At 47.5% G+C, this 21,717-nt stretch overlaps 3 protein-coding genes and 1 long non-coding RNA gene across 4 annotated transcripts in view; 3 read left to right on the forward strand and 1 right to left on the reverse strand.

Annotated features, from left to right (window-relative positions):
- LOC121061249 overlaps positions 1-5,148 on the reverse strand; it is an 18,488-nt gene extending 13,340 nt beyond the window's left edge. The window contains exon 1 of the long non-coding RNA XR_005815004.1: positions 5,036-5,148. This is a non-coding gene — a long non-coding RNA (uncharacterized LOC121061249). The remainder of the gene's footprint in view (positions 1-5,035) is intronic.
- LOC121061207 (keratin, type II cytoskeletal 5-like) lies at positions 2,524-6,622 on the forward strand. Its single transcript, XM_040539749.1, has 9 exons — positions 2,524-3,167; positions 3,629-3,843; positions 4,147-4,207; positions 4,331-4,426; positions 4,699-4,863; positions 5,066-5,191; positions 5,569-5,789; positions 6,062-6,096; positions 6,202-6,622. Exons 1-9 carry the CDS (start codon positions 2,673-2,675, stop codon positions 6,417-6,419), a joined length of 1,632 nt encoding a protein of 543 aa, XP_040395683.1. The 5' UTR covers positions 2,524-2,672; the 3' UTR covers positions 6,420-6,622.
- Positions 6,623-7,228: 606 nt separating this feature from the next.
- Positions 7,229-16,234, forward strand: LOC121061035 (keratin, type II cytoskeletal cochleal-like). Its single transcript, XM_040539324.1, has 10 exons — positions 7,229-7,246; positions 8,292-8,858; positions 9,272-9,480; positions 12,018-12,078; positions 12,680-12,775; positions 12,967-13,131; positions 13,481-13,606; positions 13,732-13,952; positions 14,545-14,579; positions 15,007-16,234. Exons 1-10 carry the CDS (start codon positions 7,229-7,231, stop codon positions 15,204-15,206), a joined length of 1,698 nt encoding a protein of 565 aa, XP_040395258.1. The 3' UTR covers positions 15,207-16,234.
- Positions 16,235-19,374: 3,140 nt separating this feature from the next.
- LOC121061036 (keratin, type II cytoskeletal cochleal-like) lies at positions 19,375-20,645 on the forward strand. Its single transcript, XM_040539325.1, has 3 exons — positions 19,375-19,488; positions 19,828-19,953; positions 20,340-20,645. Exons 1-3 carry the CDS (start codon positions 19,375-19,377, stop codon positions 20,607-20,609), a joined length of 510 nt encoding a protein of 169 aa, XP_040395259.1. The 3' UTR covers positions 20,610-20,645.
- Positions 20,646-21,717: the final 1,072 nt, after the last annotated feature.

The raw sequence follows: 21,717 nt of genomic DNA on the forward strand, positions 1-21,717 counted from the left end.
CAGTAAGATCAGGAAACGTGCAGAGGTGTATTAGGAAAATACTCAGTGATGGGTTAATAGAGGAGAACCAGCAGTCCCTGAATGACAGACTGTATTCTGGTTTTCCTTCAAGACCAGCAGTTTCCCATAATTTTCTAGGATGCTCTGAACTCAGCATGTTCCTCTCCATATCCCCCAGGAAATCTTCCCAACAACTTGCGGGTTGGTTATGGGTCCGCTGCAGCTCTCTGCTCCTGCTCCACCACCTCTCCAGGCATTTCTTCCCGCTAAATACTCCTTCCTGGGAAGGAGCAACCTCCTCCCTCCAAACAGCAGCCGGGGCAAGGCTTAGTAATGGTCTTCCTCACTGCTGCCCAAACACTCTCCCTAACCGAACAGGATGCAATGTATATAGCCAACAGGCACATCAGATGGATGCCATCCATTGCATCATCGCCTGGGTCATAACATAGAGATTACAAAGCTCTTCACCTAGCATGGGAAAGGCTGGGGCCAGGATTCATTCTCCCCAGGCACCCCTTTTTGAGCAAGATACCTCTCCCCCCCCCCCAAAAAAAAAAAAGAAAAGAAAAAAAAAGACAAAGGTTCTCATTTCTGGGTACATGGCCAAGCTGTCCTGGCCAGGGACAGCTGGCTCTGCCAGGGCTCTGATCTCCATATACATAACCTCCTGTTTCCCCTCCAGCGGGACCTGTCAAATAGATGCAGAGATGACCTGGGACTGTATTCCAGCAGGGGAGGACAGCCCTCATTAATATGAGCGCAACCCAGATTAAAACCTTAGTCATAACGCAAGGAATGGTGCTTGCACTCAGGGGCTCGAATTTGCAATGCGCGGATGGAACTCTGCCTCCAAATACCCTGATTGCTAATTGCTACCCATAATGTTTTGACAGAGTTCTTCAGGACAGACGTGATCGGTGGCTTAGTCACAGAAGCTCCTCTGTGACTGTCTTAAAAAGTGCTGCGTGTTGTAATTCACAGTAGCCAAAACACTCCCAGGACAGTTATTTTAGCTTCATTCCAGGGTGTGTAAGGGAAACATTAGAAGAACAGGGAGGAAAAATGTGGAAAAAAAAAAAAGAAAAGAAAAGCATGGCTGAAAGGCAAAAAGAGATGACAGGCATCCACAAATCACCCTCAGTGGACCTTCTGGCCAAACTCACTTGACTGCCCAGCCTCCAAGTGTGAAATGGCAAGCACGAACGTGCGCTTGAAAGATGCATCTGAGAACACCTGCTCCTATCCCAGAGCCTGCATGTGTCTTTTTAATGGCTGGGAAAGGCTACGGCTTCCCAGCAATGCTCTGCAGGTGTGCTGCTCCTCTGATGTTCAGCTTGGGCATGGGCACCCACAAGAGAGACGTACCTTGGCAAACTCCCGGGGCCGCAGGGTTCAAGAGAAGCATGTCCATCCCTGGAAAGTTATGGGCATCCAGACAAGATACTGGGAGTGACTTCTGAGCATCCCATCTTCTTCCAGGACAACTTTCCATGCGTACAGTGCTACAACACAGCATGCATGGGGCAAGTCAAGACAGCTTGTGCATCTCTCTCTGGAGAAATGCACCACTTGACATCTCCTGGGAGATATGCGGCATAAGAGTAGAGGGAGTTGACTGTGAACAATGCTACAAGCCCAAATCCTAGGCACTCAACTTCCTTGTGAGTAAGAGTTATTGAAAAAGGAAGACAACAGATGTGGGGAGAGAAGCCTGTTCCCAGGCTTCCCACTGGGTCACCCTGTGAGTCAGGAAACGGCACACAATCCGCAAAGGTGAAGCCCTGAGAAATCGCCAGCTCAGGTTTTGTGCTGTCACAGCCAGCGGTAACTCCCTCCCAAGTCATATTCTGATATTTCATCACTTGTTGTCAGTCTGAATCAGGATGAAACGTAGACACTTTTCACAGAAAGAAAAGGTCTGAAAATACCATTCACGAAACTACCTTTCATGTCTTTCCCATTGTCCGGCTGCTTTTTGATAGCTGATGGTCTAAGACTTCCATTAATGCCCCATCACTCCCCTGGCTTCCCTCCATCACCTCTTTCTCCCTCTTGTATCCGCTCTGGTTTAAATGCCTCGTTTGGGCATGTGAACAGGAGTCCAGAATTTCCAACAAGTTGGGGCCTGAGGTGCTGATGCCCTGCTGGGGTTTACTCAGAACCACAGCAACAGGAAACACGGACCCACAATAACAGATTTCTCAGACCTCGGACCACTGTAAATTGATAAAATGTGCTTTTACGCAAGAAAGGGAACGATTCATCTGTGAAATACAGATGAGTGAGCGCTTGCCCAATCTACTGCAGAGGTGAAAGGAGGGAGTGGGAAATGGATGGCCACGAACAAAAGTTGAGCAGGCAGCATTTAGCATTTTCACAGATATTTCAACAGCCAGACCATGACTGTCACAAAAAAATGCAACTCCTGCAACTTTCCAAGTGATTCGTAGGTGCGTGTGCTCACAATGAACTCACCGTTCGCACTGCTGCTAGGCGTGCCGAGCCCGGTTAATCAGTAAGATGAGCACCACACCAGACCCATCCCCAGCTTGTAAGGGTATAAAAGGGCCAGCCTGAGCCTGGGGAGCACAACTTCATCTTCCTTCCCTCATCCACTTCCTCACTGCTTTATTCTCCCTATTGCTCTCGCCCTGTTCACATCAGCTGCCATGTCTCGCCAGTGTGTTGCAAGGAACCAGTGCAAAACTGGGTTCAGTGCCGCTTCTGCCTTCATCCCAAATGCCTGCAGCACCAGCTTCATCTCACGTTCAACTTCCCAAGGTGGAAGCTGCGGCACCACTGCTGGGTATGGAAGATTTGGTGGAGGTTTTGGAAGCAGGAGCCTCTACAATGTCGGTGGATGCAATAGGATCTCCGTAGCTGGAAGGGGTGGTGGCTTCTATGGACCTGCAGGTTTTGGTGCTGGCACTGGAATTTCCTATGGTTTTGGTGGTGCATCTGGTGGTGCCTTTGGGTTTGGTGGTGGCATGGGTGGCCCTGGATTCCCTGCTGTTCCGACTGGGGGCATCCACGAAGTCTCCGTCAACCAGAGCCTTCTGAAACCTCTCAACCTGGAGATTGACCCCAACATCCAGAATATCCGTAAGGGTGAGAAGGAACAGATCCAAACCCTCAACAACAAATTCGCCTCCTTCATCGACAAGGTGAGACATGAGATTTATTGGATATGCTGTGCTGATTCTTCAGTGGAGAAGCACAAATAAGGGCAAGTTCTATCTTTATCAGCAATTTTACTCTTCATGTGCTGCCATATCTAACAGCAGCAGCCAGGGAATAAAAAATGAGGGGTGCTGGGGTTTGAGACCATTCGTCCCACACATTCATGCTGAGAGAGGACCATCCAGCAGAGGGAAAATGGTGATACAGGTTGTAAGGAAGCAGAACTTGCCATATAGTCAGGAATGTTAACATCAGATTTGTAATGCTTGCTTCCGTCTATTTGTCTTTCAGCAATCTGTGCTATTGCCCAATCTTTGAGTATGAAGTGACAGCTCTTTCCCACAGGCTGAGAGCTTCCCCCCCTTTCAGCAGGATGGTACCTGGCCTCTCTTAGGGAAACCATCCTGAAGCCACTGTTTCTGAAATATCTGTTTTCTCTTTTCAGGTCCGATTCCTTGAGCAACAAAACAAGGTCTTGGAGACCAAGTGGGCCATTCTGCAAGAACAGGGGAACAAAACCGTTAGAAACAACATTGAGCCCCTCTTCGAGACCTACATCAGCAACCTCAGGAGACAGCTGAACAGCTTGCTGGCGGACAGGGAGAACCTGGGAGGTGAACTGAACAAGGTGCAAAGCCTTGCTGAGGACTTCAAGAACAAGTAAGTCTGTTCATTTGTGGTCTGTCTGGCAAGCAAGTGGGCTGCAATAGATGACAGCTCTGTTGCACCGGTGCAGTCAGACAAGGAAAGAAGGCCTTTTTTGCTAATATAATCTTCTGAAAAAGGCCCAGGATTAAGTTTGCGTATGTGACATAGAGAGCCTCAGTGCCTTGTGGCTGAAAGTCACAGGCAGAAAGCCAAAGAGTTAAGAGACCAAGGTACAAAACTGCACATATAAAAACAAGTTATTAACAAAACGACTTCTGCATAAGCCTAGACCAACCCTCCATTTCCATCCTGCAGATATGAAGAAGAGATCAACAAACGCACAGCTGTCGAGAACGAATTTGTGATCCTGAAGAAGGTGGGTGCATGCATGCTGCACCTCCCAGGCCTGCGAGCTGTCTGCATGACCACAGCAAGAAACACATCCTGCAGCTTCTCCTCTGAAAACTGCTTCATTTTTGTGATGTGTTTCCTCTTCTAGGAGGTGGATGCTGCCTACATGAACAAGACCGAGCTGCAAGCCAGGCTGGACTCCCTCATGGAGGAGATAAATTTCCTCAGAGCCCTTTATGAAGCAGTAAGCACCTGTGTTCATGCCCTTCTAGTTCCTAACGCCCTTGCTTCCCTTTCCCACCTCAGAAGCTCAGGACAGATTATTTTTTTTACTCTGTTGCACTAAAAAGTCAATGCTTTTCCCATTTTACCTGCTGTATTAACCCTTCCTGAAAGTTTCTTGGAAAAATCCCTTTGGACACCCAGCTCTACCCTCTACTTGGAGCACTTCTGCCCCTTGAGCAAGAGGGGAAGTCTCATGCCTGCAACTCACCCAAATGCCCACTGCCTCTGCAGGAATTGTCTCAGATGCAGACCCAGATCTCTGACACCTCTGTCATCCTGACCATGGACAACAACCGCAGCCTGGACATGGACAGCATCATTGCAGAGGTCAAAGCTCAGTACGAGGAGATCGCCAACAGGAGCCGAGAGGAGGCCGAGTCTTGGTACCAGTCCAGGGTGAGTGCCCAGGAAGGCTTCTGGGCAAACCATGCCCCCTGCCCCAGATCCTTCAGATTTAAAAATCCTACAAAGCTCTAAGTGCTTATTTGGGATTGAGAACAGATGCATGCTTTGAGCACAAACACCCACATTCCCCCATGCTGCTTCGCACTAAACCGATGGACTTTACCTTGACCGGTTGTTCCTCTCTCCACGACAGTACGAGGAGCTGCAGGCTACCGCAGGCAGGCACGGGGACGACCTCCGCAACACCAAGCAGGAGATCTCCGAGCTCAACCGCCACGTCCAGAGGCTGCGGTCTGAAATCGACAGCGTGAAGAAACAGGTAAAGGGAGAGGAGATGCAAAGACTTGACTTTCACTGTGGCCTAACCTTGGCTGCCCAGCCAAATCCAGAGAATAAAAATAAATGCATCTCAGTGAGTTCTGCTGGATCGGGAGTGAATGACAGCATTTATCTCAGTGCAGTAACTTCACAAAGAGTGACAATATTAATAAACCTGAAGAGATACAAAGGGGTGTGGAATTAGATTAAATCCAGGCTGTGACCTGGCCCAGAACATGGATCAAGTTAGTGATCGTTAAGAAGCCTTATGTCATAATTCAGCATCTTCTGCATCTAGGCCAGCCATCATGAGTCCAGGGTACAAAGAACTGGTCTATGCTCTGGATGGGGAATTCAACCACTGTTTGTCCCCCACAGTGCGCCAGTCTGCAGACAGCCATCGCGGATGCTGAGCAGCGTGGGGAGATGGCCGTCAAGGATGCCAAAGCCAAACTGGCCGAGCTGGAGGATGCTCTGCAGAAAGCCAAGGCAGACCTGGCCCGGCAGCTGCGCGAGTACCAGGAGCTGATGAACGTCAAGCTGGCCCTGGACATTGAGATCGCGACCTACAGGAAGCTGCTGGAGGGCGAGGAGTGCAGGTGGGTGCAGTTTTTTCCAGTTTCCAGCAGTGCAATGGGGTCACAGACCCTTGTCAGGTTTAGAAAAGGCCCCTGGGCTTCCCACATTCAGAGGGCTCAGAACCTGTTTAGAGACAAGCAATTGCTCAAGAAAATGAGCTGTTCAGGATTATGGCAGCTTTTTGTGCAAACTTCCACCAAAAACATTTCAAAGAAGTTCCGCTGCTTTTTCAACCAGCTCCTGTTCATGGGCTCCCCTTAAATGCTTACTGTCTCCTTTTGCTCCCTAACAGGCTCTCTGGAGAAGGTGCTGGTGCAGTGAATATCTGTAAGTAACTTTTAAAGACGGTTTTGTGACTTTTACATTGGTCTGCCAGCCACTCAGGGGTCACTGTTTGTGGATGCCTCTAACAAGGGTGCTTTCCTCTTGCAGCTGTGACCAGAACCACTGTAGGATCAGGATATGGAAGTGGAAACTCTCACAGCTTTGGGGGTAGCAGCGGTATTGGAGGTGGGGTCTGTGCTGGAGGAATGGGCTTTGGCTCGTTCGGCTCAAGCGGACAAGGCATGGCCGGGTCATGCGTGGTTGGTGGAAGCAGTTCCAGCATGAAGTACGTCTCCACCACCTCTTCAAGCAAGAGATGCTACTAAAGTCAGACATCAGCACTGCTAGCCCGTGTGTGCCAAGCTTCCTCTCCTGTTGTGTGCAATCTTTACTCTGTTACTTGCAAAAGGTTTGGAAGTCAAAGCTGTCTGTCCTTATTTATATAAACATGTCATGCTCCTGTTTGTTCTTTGACTCTCTGAAAGCCTCATTTCCCAGAATTTGTCTAATAAAAGGCACGTGAAATTCATTCTGTTGCATTCTCCTTTCAATTTCAATTACTTCATAGTGCCACAGGGGAAAAAGCACCTGACAGAGCAGAGCAGAGCTGAAGGGAAACACAAGTCACGCACACAACAGTTGAGACCTTTCCTTCCTCTGCCCTCACTGTAACTCCACAGGTACCACTTAGAGGAACAAGGAATGTGATGTTCCATTGCCATTTGCATGAACAAGATTTTTGGCATCAGTACCCACCATGGAAAAGGAAAATATCTATTTTCCTTACCAGGCATTAGCGAAGATGTCCTTCTGTCTTCATTTCTCCATTACAGCATCTCAGCAGTTTCAGGCCACCTTGATCACACCCAAACCCCTGTAATCTTTCAAGGTTTTATGTTATGAGTCATGTAGGGATATAAAGCCATTTTTTCCCCAACAAGCAAGTAGTTCAGCTCTTGCGTTCTGTACACACAATAGCTGTAGGATTTAATAAAATGCCATCATTGACATTACCATAATTTGAAATGGAAAAGACACTTCAAACCCCAAAACTCAACCTCTTGAGGAAGGGAAGAAGATTCTTGGGGATTCTTGATTCTTGGGGAAGAATCAAGTTCTTAGACATAGGCTGAAGATGTGTTGGACCCTGAGAGTAAGGAAGGTTTAGTTCCCCTCTCCTGAACAGCAGAAATGAGAGGCTAACTACAAAAGCACCGAAGCCCATATTAAGAAACAACCCCTGTGCTGAGGTTACCGCAGCAGATTGTGCTGGTTCAGTCTCTGACACAACCCTGCTGAGTGACTAAAGCGCTAGAGGTAAACGTGACGCACATTAAGGGCACGCCAACTCCTAGCCTAAAGAGAAGGTGATACAATAAACCCCTGATTTTCATTAATCCTCCAGATCTAAGCACAATAACAAACTACCTGAAAGGAAATAGCTTGTCCTTGTTAACACCTGCCCGTCTTTCTTTGGCATCTCTGGACCATATTTCTCCTGACACCAGCAGAACAGGTTTGCTGGAGGCTATTCCAACGCTATCCAACAACAAACAGGTATCTGTTGGCCTGGAGTTTCACATGGCAACCTGTTCTCTCTCTGGGGGAACATCTGCTTTCAGCTATGTCATCATTCAGCCTTTTAGCTAAGCAAAGCATCCAGGCTCCCCCTGTAGCAATCAGAAAGGCACAGATGCCTCCCAAATTATCTTTATCAGAAGTACCAGTGTGCAGATGAAGTCTCGCTTGCACAGCTGAGGAGCACAGACCGAGACATCTAACTTCTCCTTGCCTAGGTCAAGACAGGTCACTCCTACCCCAGGAGCACTTGAGGGGCAAATTCAGATTTTTCTTTAGTGAAGCACATCAAATTGACATTTTCAACATCTCTAAATTCCCTCTTGTGGAAAATTCAGTCCCGTCAGCTTTAAACTAAATGGGCACTGACACCAAGCTAAAAGCAAGCTCAAAGGGAACTTTCAGACACACAGATATATTTTATATATATATACACATATATATATTCCCACCAGTAAAGTAATCACCACTCTGAAAAACACAGGTTAGAAACTTCAGTTAGTTTTATGAGCCTGAAGGTTGCCAACCTGTTGCATTAGTGAGCCAGGTGATTAACGGGCTGGGAAAGGTGGCCACGTGCCAGCATACCAAGCTGATTAGCTCAGTCAACTGGGCTGCAGCCCTCTCCAAAAGGATATAAGGCAGGGGGGTACTCCAGCTCCCAACTCTGGAAGATCTCTGCCCATCTGCCATCTCACCTCATCATCCTCTGCTCTTGCCACCAGCAAACAATCGCACAGAAGTCCGTTGGCACTAGGTCAGGAGGACTCGCTAAGGGTGTTAGTGCTGCTTCTGCCACTATGCCTGTAAACCGAAGCAGCTTCAGCTCCATGTCCATGTCCTGCAGCAGTGGTGGAGGCATAGGACAGATTAGCGGTGGTTTTGGCAGCAGGAGCCTTCACAACCTAAGGAGAAGCAAGAGGATTTCCATGAGCGGAGGGTATTGCTCTGCTAGACCAGGATACAGTTATGGGTTAGGTCATGGTGGGTTTGCTTACAGGGCTGGTGGAGCTGGGTTTGGGTTTGGAGGAGGATGCGGCCCTGGAGGTATTCAAGGGGTCACAGTCAACCAAAACCTCCTGGCACCTCTTAACTTGGAGATTGACACCAACATGCAGAAAGTGCGTCAGGAGGAGAAGGACCAGATCAAATCCCTCAACAACAAATTTGCCTCCTTCATTGACAAGGTAAGACGTGTTTCTCTTCATCCAGCCTGGCATGTTTGTCACTGCAAGTACAGTGGGATCAGGATTGCTCTCGATGTTATAAGCTAGCTTCTAAAACCTCAGTTCTAAATCTTAATGCTCAGGAATTTGTTTGGCTCACTACCTCCGTAAACATAACGTCACTCTGTCAGAGCTTGTAGATGGTCTGGATATAGAGCACACTATATTTGCAGGTTTCTTTGCAGTTGAATACTGTTCCTGGTTTCCAAATTTTCCTATCAGTGATATCACTATCTAAAGCCCACTTTATATTACATGAAATAGAACGAAAACAACAACAAAACCCCTCGCATTAAAGCTCATTTCTCATGAAAAGTGAGGCAGTTTTTAAGCTGATGGTTCTGAATGCTTTAAACTGCTCTGATGGGTTTCAGGTGCGGTTCCTGGAGCAACAAAACAAGGTACTGGAAACCAAATGGAGCCTCCTGAAAGACCAAAAAGTTGTCAAAAATAACATTGAGCCTATGTTTGAAGTGTACATCAGCAACATGAGGAGACAGCTTGAGGCTCTAGGAGGGGACAGGCTGCAGCTCAGCTCTGAGCTGAAGGCTATGCAGGATGCTGTTGAAGACTTCAAGATCAGGTAAGCAACACACACAAAAGAAAGAAAGAAACCCATCCAGTTTTTCTTCATTCTGTCCTCCTTCTGGATGAGCTAAAAGACCCAAGGCAACCAAAAACTGTGAAACCTCAGAAAGGACTAACATGACTTGGTTCCCCTCACTTTAGCTGCATATAAATAGCAGCAGCAGCAGCACTCTACACATTACATGACATACGCTTTTTTTTTTTTTTTTTTTGAATATCCAAGCACTCTGAACACTCACATTTCTTATTGATGTGAGTTCCTTTCCAGGAGAGAAAATCTTCCTAAAAAGAAAGATCAATTTTAAGTGTGTGCTTAATTGTTTCTTTGTCTCTCTTTTATTAAAAAAAATAATAATAATGCTAATTAATATGGATGTACTGGGTAGTTCTAGCACTCCTGAAAGCCAGGAGTTAATTTCCATCCCGTGGAAAGTCACTGAAGTCTCTGCCGAGGGATTCAGCTCAGCTCAGTAACTCTTTAGGCTGTTAGGAGGAGGTGTTCCCTCTCATCCACTCTTTGCACTTTGGAAAAACATCTATCAAGCCTTAGTGTCTGCTACCATGCCCACGAGGGATACACTGCTTAATGGATGTGAATAAGTAAGGAGCTTAAATTGTCAATCTAGAACCAGAAAAACGAGAGGCAGAGCTAGGAGCAGGCTGCAATTCAAAACAAGGACGCATATTCTGCCAAAAACCCTCTGCTCTGCCCTTCTTGGGAGATCACGCGTCTGACACTTTCTGCCACCTTTACCAACACTGCCTCTAGCCTAAAACAAGCATTGGAACAGAAACGACTGCCTTGGGGCAGAGAAATCATCCGGCACGGTCTACTTTCAGGCCCCTTTTATGGTTCCCTGTGACTTCAGAAATGAAATGCTTAGCAGAGAAAAATTCTGTCCTATGTCAGTTTGGCCATTCTAGACCTCAGAGTCTGCTAGAAATTAGCCAGCTGGAATACATTTTAGGATGGGATAAGTATCTTTTTCCATCAGCTACAGAAGGAAAACCCAAAACATCCAATTTCCAGGTAGCTGAGCAGGGATGAATCCCTGCCATAAGCACAATAATGCTGTTGATTACATGGGTCAGAGTTTCCTCCTTCCATTCTCCTCTCAGGACCACAGTGAAAGCAATGTTAAACTTTGAAAAGCAATGCCTAACATTAGCACAGTCTGCAGCAGCAGAGATTGCTCAGATGAGAGAAGATCTTTGTGCTCACCATGGCTTCAGACAAGAAATCCTTTGAAAAGTAAAGGTCACGTCTTGGAAGAGGCTCAGGCTTTCATGTTCTACCTGCATCTGACATAAAGTGGCAAGTATTCCTTCTGGCTCCAGATCAGGGAATCTCTGGGCAAAAGCTCAATTACATCACACACCTCAGCACTTAGCTGAGGTCATCATCACCTTGCATTGTGGCAACAACACCTGCACCTACCAGGGGGATGTCACTGCTTCTGTCCCCTAGCAAAAAAACAAATTTGCTAGGAATTTGTTCTCCTTGCCTGTAAATTTTATTTTATTTTTTTACACTTTGTGGATCCTAAATTATTCTTTCTAATGCTTTACTCTTCAGAGTCAAATATTAATCAATTCAGTAATTAGAAATTAGACATATGCCAAATTAATTTTCTTCTTCTACATGGCTAAGAGCTTAGAGACCCACAAATCTATACAGAGGCTAGCACTTAATTGCAATGATTTTAAGGGTTGGACATTCCTGAGAAGAAATCTGAAGCCCTTCCCCCACAAAAGGGTCATGAAAGGCTAATGTTTTTATGAGCTGCACAGACTCCTTTCTTTGAACTCTTGCCTTTCATCTCCCGCACCTAATTCACTTTGTTTGAGCCGGGCACCACTCCACGGCCAGCGCCAGTTCTCGTCCTTCCCCAGGAGCAGGATGCATGGCGCTGCCGAGCCCAACCTCGGCTCTCAGCTGTCCCCAGCCCTCCCGAAGCTACCACGGGAGCTGGCGTCGGAGATCCCCCGATCCCGATCTCAGCTCTCCGCACTCCGGCCATCCCCGGCCCTCCCGAAGCCACCACGGGAGCTGGCGTCGGAGATCCCGGCTCTTCTGACTAAGGCAGGCGCGGCGGCGGCGAGCTCAGCTCCGGCTCCACCCAGCCCTCCCGGCCTGAGAAAATTTGGGGAGTACAAGGCTCCCATTCACAGCGAAAACGTCGGGGAGGATAAAACGTGCCTTTAATGAAGGCCTGCAGCTTTTCTAGATGGCCTCCTTCCACCACCTAGCCCAAGGATGCTGTCTTTCTATCACAATCTGTGATATATACATATATATATTATAATAGACATAATATATGCACTGACATAGCAAGGACAGATGTGCATTACCAGGTAGCTATTTATGTTGTTTTCTCCCGACATCTACGCACGGGCTCTAAAAGCCCCTGGGAACAGACTCTTCTCTCCACCAGCGCCCTACATGAACGGGTGGAGGAGGGATTTCCATACCCCCCTGGCAGACAGGGAGGTTGGGAGCTGTAAAGCAATGCTCGTCTCCCCTTCCAACAGGTACGAGGAGGAGGTCAACAAGCGCACGACTGCAGAGAACGACTTCATGTTACTCAAGAAGGTGAGGCCAACAACAAAGAAGGGACACAATTTTTAAAGACAAAATGCATTTGAATGCAAATGACCCTTTTAGCCAGCAATGCCAAGCTGGGCAAAGCACTTAGCAAATGTGTAGTCATCCCTCCTTGAAGATGAAACACCAAATTGTGCCAGTGTGTCAGTCTTTGGCAATAGCTCATTCTTGTTTCAGGCCCCTCATCCAAAATCCATGTGAGCTGTGATCCCCAAGATACAAGATCAAAGCTGGGTCATCCATACCTTGCAGTCACTCTGCTGGATGCTCTGCCCCTTTGCACAGGCAAAGTATGAGAAATCCAGTGGCTTCTGATATGTCAAAAACTGCTTAGGTCTATGGATATCCCCACTCGCTTAGGTCTATGGATATCCCCACTCTCAGAGGAAATGTAGAATGCAAGAAAAAAAAAACGGGGGGAAGAAATCAATTTGATCAGTTTGCTCTTGGCTCTGTTTAAAGGCACAGAGGTCAAGAAACTCCCAGTCCTGGTTTGTCCCCTGAGGTTTGCATGAAATGACAACCGGTCTTTGTGCAAGGGAGCAGGTAGGCAAGGTGTGGTTTTCCATCTCCATTGTTATGGTTCCAGGATGCAGACGCTGCCTACATGAGCAAGGTGGACCTGGGAACCAGGGTGGATGCACTGACGGATGAGATTAACTTCCTGCGAGCTCTCTATGAAGCAGTAAGACTTTGTCAGATTTCCTTTTTCTGCTATTTCCCCATTTTCCTGCTACCAACAGCATCAAACAGGTCCAAAAGAGATATTCAGAGCTGCAGTTCCCTCCCACCCCTACCACTGTACTATGCATAATCTCTAGGACAAGCACTGGGGTCAATATTTGGGCCTGAGCGCAGATGTTGTTGGACTTACAGGAGCTGTCTCAGACGCAGTCACAAATCTCCGACACCTCCGTGGTCCTGTCCATGGACAACAACCGGAGCCTGGACCTGGACAGCATCATCACAGAGGTCAAGGCGCAGTACGAGGACATCGCCAACCGGAGCCGGGCAGAGGCCGAATCCTGGTACCAGAGCAAGGTGAGGATGTGAAAATTAATCAGGTGAGCTAGAAAAGTATTGCTTAGCATTTCCCAAAGGCTATTTTATACGGAAGAGTGCAAGCAGGTAGAACTGTGGAGTAGGGTGCAAAATCAAGTCGATTTGGATAAGATTTTGAGTTTTTTGTATATGCCATTTTGAGGAGAGGTAGAGGAGAACAAGGAGAGATGGAGGGAGGAAGGCAATATGCTGAAGTTCATGAGGACGAGCTTTTACTGAGTACAGAAAGAGACAGAAGACCCAGTCGAGAGAGGATCAGAGCAGGGTCAGCCCCTACCAATGAGTTCAATGACTTTTTGTTGGTGTCTCATGTCCCTGCCCTTCTCAGTACGAAGAACTGCAGCTCACTGCTGGCCAGCACGGGGCTGACCTGCACAACACCAAGGTGGAGATCTCAGAGATGAAACGCGTGGTCCAGCAGCTCCACTCGGAAATTGACAGTGTGAGGAAACAGGTACAGTGCGCAGCACCCCTCTAAACGTGGGAGCACCTCCACCACCTTGTGTTCTTGTGAGGATGCCTGGACATTGGGGTCCAAACCCACCGAGGGGTCACCAGACACACTTCTACTTCTTGCAGTGTGCCAGTCTGCAGACAGCCATCGCCGAAGCGGAGGAGCGTGGGGAGCTGGCCCTCAAGGATGCCAAAGCCAAACTGGCCGAGCTGGAGGATGCTCTGCAGAAAGCCAAGGCAGACCTGGCCCGGCAGCTGCGCGAGTACCAGGAGCTGATGAACGTCAAGCTGGCCCTGGACATCGAGATCGCGACCTACAGGAAGCTGCTGGAGGGCGAGGAGTGCAGGTGGGTGGCTCCTCGTGCCCCTGCAAACCAAATAACGTCTAAACCCATAGATATTTTTACATTTATCTGCAACAAGAAAGGGAAGGGCTACAAAACTCCAGGAGCAGTGAGCTTTAGGGAGGGCTGCACACCCACACATTGCAGCTTTCCCAGCAGAAGACATAAGCAAAGTCAAACACCTTTATTTATACCAGCTGGTTCCACAGAAGAGGGATGGGAAAATCCCATCCTTGGAAGCTCAGTATTTTGCACTGAGCAATTTTTGCTTCCTTTCTGCAGCAGCTGCAGCTTAATGCACTGCAAGCATATCTCAACTGATTTAATTACTACTGGACATTCATTAGTCTGCGTTTGATACCTTAAGCGGTGGTTAAACTTTAACTCTCGCTGCTTCCTAAGAAGTGAGTATTACCCTCAGGGTTTGATCACTGAAAGGAGTAAATATTGCTTCAGCTCCACGAGCAGGTTTGTGCCATTTTGCATCAATGAGAATGAATCCCAGACCGCTCCGCTATTTAACAGCACTGATGCCAAACTGTTGTTTGAACCTGTCCTAAATAACGAGCCCTTTCTTCTCTGTCCTCTCTTCCAGGCTGGCTGGAGAAGGCGTTGGTGCAGTGAATATTTGTAAGTAATCTGGCTCTTAATAGATTGGACAGATAGAGTATTCATCGAGTTGTGCCTTAGATGTACCTGGGCCTGGCAATAACACAATGAGAATAAGTTACGCAGCTATTAGCTACCAGCACAAAAATGGAGTATATGGGTTTTGCAACTCTTTGCAAGACTGAGGTGGCCAAGGAGCCTGATGTATCTTTTCTCTGGCCAACTCTGAACTTGAAGGGTTTTATACGTTAAGACTGCTCCAGGACACTCCAGAGTCTAAGGCCATCTCTGCTAAAGGATAGAAAGAAAAGCTAAAGAATAAGATATGTGAAATACAGGCAGTGGTAGACTGTGCAAGGAAAACCATCCATACGTCACTCCAGACGTTGAAGTTCCCTCGTACTATCCCAAACAAACTAACCTTCTACCCTGTGGTTTCCCATCACAGCTGTGGTCTCATCCGGGAGCAGCTACGGAGGTGGGACCACACTGGGGCCAGGCTTCAACAGCAGGCTTGGCCTGGGGGTCGGCAGTGCCAGCTCCGGCAGCAGGAGCTGCCTGGCTGCAGGATTCAGCTCTGGTGCTGGAAGCAGCTCTAGCATGAGGTTTGTGTCGAAAACCACCACCAAGAAGAGCTATCGGAGCTAAGTCACAGCAGCAACCAGCTCCCCTGGAGCAGAAGAGGTTGAGCACCACCTCCCGCTGCCAGCACAGAGCTATTAACAGCATCCAAAGAGCCGTGCTTATCGCGTTCCCACAAGGGGAAACCATGCTCCCAGCGCTACTTCCTGGATCGGCAGAGAGACATCTCCAAGTCCACTTAATTCCTTCGCAGAAACTCTCCCCCAGCTGACCAGAAGCCCAGCACTGCTTGGCAATGAGTAATCAGCCTTCCTATTAATGGGTGCCATCGTTAGAGCTCAGCTTGCAGCGTCCCTCGGGTCCCCTTGGCTCTGGTGCCCTGGTGTAAATCCAGAGTAGATGAAGGACTTGGATTTACACCAGTGTACATGAAAGCAGAACCGGTCTCTTCACCTGCTCACGACAGAAACCAGGAGGTGTTCCGAGACCACAGTCTCTTATGTTCCCTCCTGATCAACCCTGCTCCCTGCTGTTGGGCTTGCTCTCCCCAGGGGCTTGCAGAACTGAGAACAAAGCACCTTTCAGCAAGAAGCAGTTGCTCCATTTCCCAACTTTCTTGCTCTGCTGTCACTCCTCTATCTGCTCCAGGGCTCTCCAGCTCTACCCACATCCAACAACACAACCTTCATTTTCCAGAGGTGAAAGGGCTCTTTATAGTAATTCCTCACCCACCCAGTACGTGTAACTCGAGCCAGAAGAGCACATAACCCACAGGCTGCTATATGCTGCACATAACCCACTTGTCTCAGCAGCAAATCAACCCCTCCACCAGCCAGGGAACTCAGCCTAGAGACAATAACAGCACAAGGGTTAAAAACGCAAGAAAACATCTGTTGTAGCGCCTTTGTTCTTAGCTTCCCCCCCACCTTTTTATGGAAGGGGGAGGGAGGCAAAGAAGAGGGTTAGAGAATTACATGCCAAAATGTAACCAGCCAGTTTCCTCTCAGCTTCTGCTCCTGTTGAACTGTTTTGAGTTTTATGAAATTTCTCCAATAAACTGCAATCAGCCTTACTGTGAACAGTGTGGGTTTTATCTGTCCTTGTAAAATTCACTTAAAAGTACAGTTTTAAAATAAGGTTTAAAGACTCGCCATAGGCACCCTCTGCCTCTCAGAGCCTTCCCTTATCCTGCTCCCTGGTTCATTCCTGGGGCGGGGGGGACAGGGACGGGATGCTAAGTGCATTGGAGAGGGGTCACAGAGCAGCAATACCCAAGTGCTTTGGGAGGTTTTCCAAGCTGCACAGCCAAACAGAGCAAGACCAGAAGGTGGGGCTGGTTTCGCCTGGCTGTAAATACCTACATCAGATCCAATCAAAGGACAGAAACAGACACTTTGGGGTCAGATGAATCGTCCCCCAACACCTCCTTCCATAGGACCGAAAGGGCTCTAGGCGGTTGGCTGAAGATGCCGTTGCAGGAACGCTCCAAAGAGCTGTTTTAAAGTTGGTAAAGATGGATCCCACGCACACGAGCTAAACTTCTGGAAAGGCTGGTTCCACACCTGCAGCTTGTGCTGTGTGTTAGCATCGCTGCGTGCTCCCACAGCCAGAGCTGTGCCTTTGCCCAGCTACACTGACCTGCAAAACACAGGCAATGCAGAGCTCCTGCTGCTCATTCCTAGTGCCCTGCATGGAAAACAGGAGGGATTTAGCTCCAACCCCTCTCTGGAATGGCCAAAAGAGTTGCCAGGCCATGGGCTAAATGAGAATGCTATCCCAGGACAGTGCGATGCTCTGGAGCTGAGGTTTCTGTTGGGTCAGCAGATCGAAGCTGGGCTGGCTCTGACAAGCTAGTGGTTCTGAGCTCAGGTCTGTAATTAAAAACCTGAGAGAGAAAGCAAGAAAAGAAGCCAACATCACTTCTTCCATTTCCTGGTAGATGCCAACTATCACATACAGCAGCTGTTCTCCTGCATCCAGGGCCCAATCATGAGAGATGCTGAGCTCTCTCAACCCCTTTTAGGCTGACACCCAAGGAGTGCTTAGCACATACAACTCCCACACAGCTTTACCCTAAAATGTTGCCCAGCTAAATAAGGCAGGCCAGCTTTCAGGCTTGCATGCATGAACTTCTCTCTGATCCTCTCCATGGAGCAGAACATGTTCTCAGGCCATGATGAATGCCAAGAAAATCAGATAAAAGCAAACGCACCTTTAGAAAAGGCTGAGAAATTCAGGGCTAAGCCCTCACTGTTATCCTACTAGAGGCAAAAGAATTAAGAAGGTTCCCACCCATGGCACACAGCCCTTCAATATTTCGGGGAAGATGGGACTGAAAATACCCTATTTCATTTTATAGAAGAGACTTGCATGCTTTTCTTTTGTCCTCATCACTCTGCACTGCACCCACCTCCTTTGCTAATATATGTATATTCCAAAATTATATTCACAGGGATTTGCCAAGCAAATTCACAAGAAAGCAGTAGCCAAACACAGTTCTGCTGTAGGCTAATCCGTACATAGGACACTTCTCTTGGCGGGATCACTCCACCACCATCTCTATGTATTCAGCCTTTGTCTTTGGTTTTCCCTGGCTGGTACAAAGGTCTGAGCTGGAAATTTTTTCATCCATGGCTCTCTCCTGCTCTCACACCCATCTTTGCTGCAGCTACTTTCCCCTTGTAGTCACAGGCCAGCAGAACCCTAGCACAGGTCCATCTCCTGTCCCAAGGGAATTAAAAGATTGTTCTTGAGGCTAACAAAATCACAGAGGTCAAAGGATAGAAATAGAAGCGTAAATTATAGAATTAGGTTCAAAAAAGGAGCAACTCTGGCTAAAGGTTGGTGTAATAGCAAACTGAGTTGGCCCGTCTTTAGATACCTACGACATTCCCAAGAGTTCAACTCAAATTCTTCTTTTCCCCTGATGTAAAACAAAGCAGTGCTCCTTTTTGTACTCCTAGTGCCCTGCACGCATCAAATGATTGGTTAAGCTTCTCTCTTTCATGCTTACTATAAAAAAAGAGGTTTGCAAATGCAGTTTTTATGGGATCAAGGATTCCCTCCCATTCAAATTAGAAACACAGCCTATAACCGAACAATAGACGTGCGTTTAAAAGCAGCTCAAGTCACTAGTCTGCAAAACTATGACTTGTGTCAACAGTTGGTTTCCATGGGGAGGTTGAGCATTTGGAGGTGGTGGAGGAGGATTAGATCCATATTCTTGCTTAGGCTGAATAACCAGGAGCAAAACTATTGGTTTTCTTCCCCTTGAAAGTATGAAGAGGAAACTAATAGGCAAACGTGTGCAGGGAATGAGTTTGTTATGCTCAAAAAGGTAAGAGCATTTCAGACCAACTCAAACTCTTCTTCCAGGCTTTTGGTATGAACAGCAGCCAATATTGCTGGAAAGACAGCAGGTGAGAGACTGCCTCTCCCTCTCCAGAGACTCTAGAGGGACCTAAAGGCCAACTTTTGCGAAGATTCAATTAGAAGAGTTGAATCCCACCTTAAGTGAGTCAGTTCCAGTTCAGCATGGTCTTCTGGGATGTTTGTATACCCCAGCTGGTCAAGACCTTTCCTTTTCTTCTCTGTCTAGCATTTTTTATCTTGTGCCTATGACGATGAGAGAAGCAATCAATTTAATAACATGGTAAAACTTATGTCCTTGAAAAGAACAGCACTAGGAGTTTGTAATGCCATTGCATGCTGGCATTAAAGAGAATGCTCTTTCAATTCATAAAACCTTCTCTGACGTGCTTCAGGACATGGATTGTGCCTACATGAACAAAGTTGAGCTGGAAGCCAAGGTGGAGTCCCTCTTCCAAGCAGTAACGGCTTTACTTTTTCCTTTTCCTCCACCTCATGTCTCTTGAGGAGGATCACGGAGTTCGGCTCCCACAACCCATCACTTAAGTTCAGGGAGATTTTTGGTGTTTCATGTTTCAAACTAACACTCCGGATTTCAAAGGCATTACTGTTGCATTGGGCAAAATCCTAAGGAATCTGTTTCAACTTGATGGCAGAGGCAGAGAACAGAGAGCTTAAAGCAGAAAATCCTTCTTTGGGTTTCTTCAGTGAGCCTCAAGTCAGGGTACACAGAGTAGACATCTTGTATCCGTTCCATGGAAATATACTGGGAAAGCACTTGTGGTGCAGACAATTGGTAATCCTCCTGTTGCCCCTAGGACACTGCTCAGGTTGTGCCATTCCAGATACCTCTGTTATTGTGCAAATGGACAACAGCCGAGGCCTGGACATGGGTAACATCAATGATGATGCCAAAGATCAATACATGGACATTGCCAAAAGGAGCTGGGCTGACACAGAGTCCTGGTCATACAGCAAGGCAAGTTGTGATGGACACTCACAGAAGTATTTATGCCCCACTTCTGCTAAGAGCCATGCTTCTTCAGATTTCCTAATTTGGGTTGAACGGGATTTTTAAAGGTCTGTTTGTTTTCTTAGCCACCTGCTATGTTTCCTAATGTGTGATACATCGTCTGCTAACGCCTTCACACACAGAGTTGCTACTGGGTAAATGAGTCATTTGTGTCCACCAGTGACAAAAGTTTTGGCCTTAAAGCTCAAGATCCGGGACCGCGGTCCCAGAATCACATAGCAGTTTCATCTCTGACTCATCTCCCTACTCTGGTATTTATTTTCATTGCATTTTCTCTCTCCTCAGTATGAGGAACTGAGAGAAGCCACCGGCAAACATGACAACAGCTTGCGTAACTCAAAAAATGAAATTATGGAGCCGAATTGGGTGATTCAGAGACTAACTGGAGAATGTGAAAACACCAAAGCCCAGGTAAGGATGACTCAGGGACAATAATGTGCCAATCACAATTCCCAGGCTGTGGATTTCCAAAACTCCTCCGCTAGAGAAAGGGAGTAATTAACCCAGTTTTGATGAAATACATGTCAGCTGCTTGACTCTCAGACTTGCTGATAATACAGAGTACAGAACAAAACAGTCTATTACTGCTACTAATAATTGAACTACCATCTGTATGGACCTGCAGCAAGAAGACAACACACAAGCCAGAGAGAATTGTCCTAGAGTTGGAGGTTTGTCTATAGAGTCTGAAAATATGACAAAGTGCAGGTGGATGAATGCACAGGCAGATTCAACATCTCTGAACTATTCAAGGCACATGCAAGTAAGTTGTAATAATGAAAATCTCCTACCTGCAGAGATGCAAACTGGAAGGAGCCATTGCTGAAGCTGAGGAGCAGGGGAAAGTGGCCTTCAAGGATACAGAATGCAAACTATCCGAGCTGGAGGCAGTGCTGCAGAAGGCAAAGCAGGGCACAGCCCGGCAGCTGTGCGAGTACCAGGAGCTGATGAACGTCAAGCTGGCCCTGGGCATTGAGATCGCGACCTACAGGAAGCTGCTGGAGGGCAAGGAGAGCAGGTGGGTGCTGGCACAGCCCTGCAAGAGGCTTACAAGGAAGAAACAGTAATGCACCTAAGTCCACCAGTCCACCACCACCTTTCACAGTCTGCTTGAAGAGCTGCCACCATCTCTGTAATTGCAGCAAACCCCCCTGAGACCCAATGTCCCTGGAGGTGACACTTTCCAAAGTACTTTGCAGCCTTTATGGGCCCAAATGCCTTGCAAAGTCAAAAGCTCCCAAAGCACTCAGGCACTCAGCTTTGCCCTCAAGACCTTGTGTGAATAAGGATGATAACATCATATCCCTGACCTAATCCCATAAAAAACAGGAAGAAAGAGAAGACAAAAACCTGTAGATTTGTTTCCCCAGGGAATCACCCAAACATCTAATTCTAAACCTGCTCAAGCCAATTTGCACTACTTGGTTTAATTGAGCTAGCTCAAAACATCTTGGGTTTGTTGTTGTTTTGTTCTTGTTTTTGAGTAAATTCAACAACATTTCAATTGCTTTTTCCTTTTGTACTGGAGAATCTGTAACTTTATCCAGTGCCCCTCTCTCCTTTTGGGATGGGCAGCCTGTGAGGCCAGCCCTCCCACAACCCCTGTCCTCAGATTTCTGACCAAAAGTGCTCTAAGTTGCATTCAGTGCTACTTGTCTCACTAAAATGAGAAAGTGTTTCCTGGGATGAGGGAAAAAGTGGTATTCAGACAATGGAGAGAGAAGAGATGCCACCACGGAGCCATTAAATACATCCACAGTCCAAACTGGCAATCCAAACAGGAGCAACGAGGTCTGGCACAGGAGGATTGAGGACAGCCTAGAATCGTAAGATTCCCTCTAGATCTCCTCATGCACCATCCTTGTAAAGACCTCTCTGGGCTCTGGAGTCGAGCTGTCCAGCAAGGATAGTAATTTTGGCTTGCAATTGCAACCAACCACTGAATAGGGAAGGGGAAAAATGCAGTAAACAAAACTAAACCATTCGTTTGAAACTTCCACCCTGCCCCTACCAAACACGCCGCCCTCCCACACGGTGACGCCGGCCCTGACGCTATCCCCGTCCTTCCAAGGCCTTGGACACGATGCACACGCGTGTGAGCAGCAAAACCAGGAAGAATCTGAGCCCTGACGCCACAATGAGGGCGCTCGCCCAACGTAGGAGGCAAAGGACCAA

Source organism: Cygnus olor, chromosome 29 (assembly GCF_009769625.2).
Source record: "Cygnus olor isolate bCygOlo1 chromosome 29, bCygOlo1.pri.v2, whole genome shotgun sequence".
In the NCBI taxonomy this organism is placed as follows: domain Eukaryota; kingdom Metazoa; phylum Chordata; class Aves; order Anseriformes; family Anatidae; genus Cygnus; species Cygnus olor.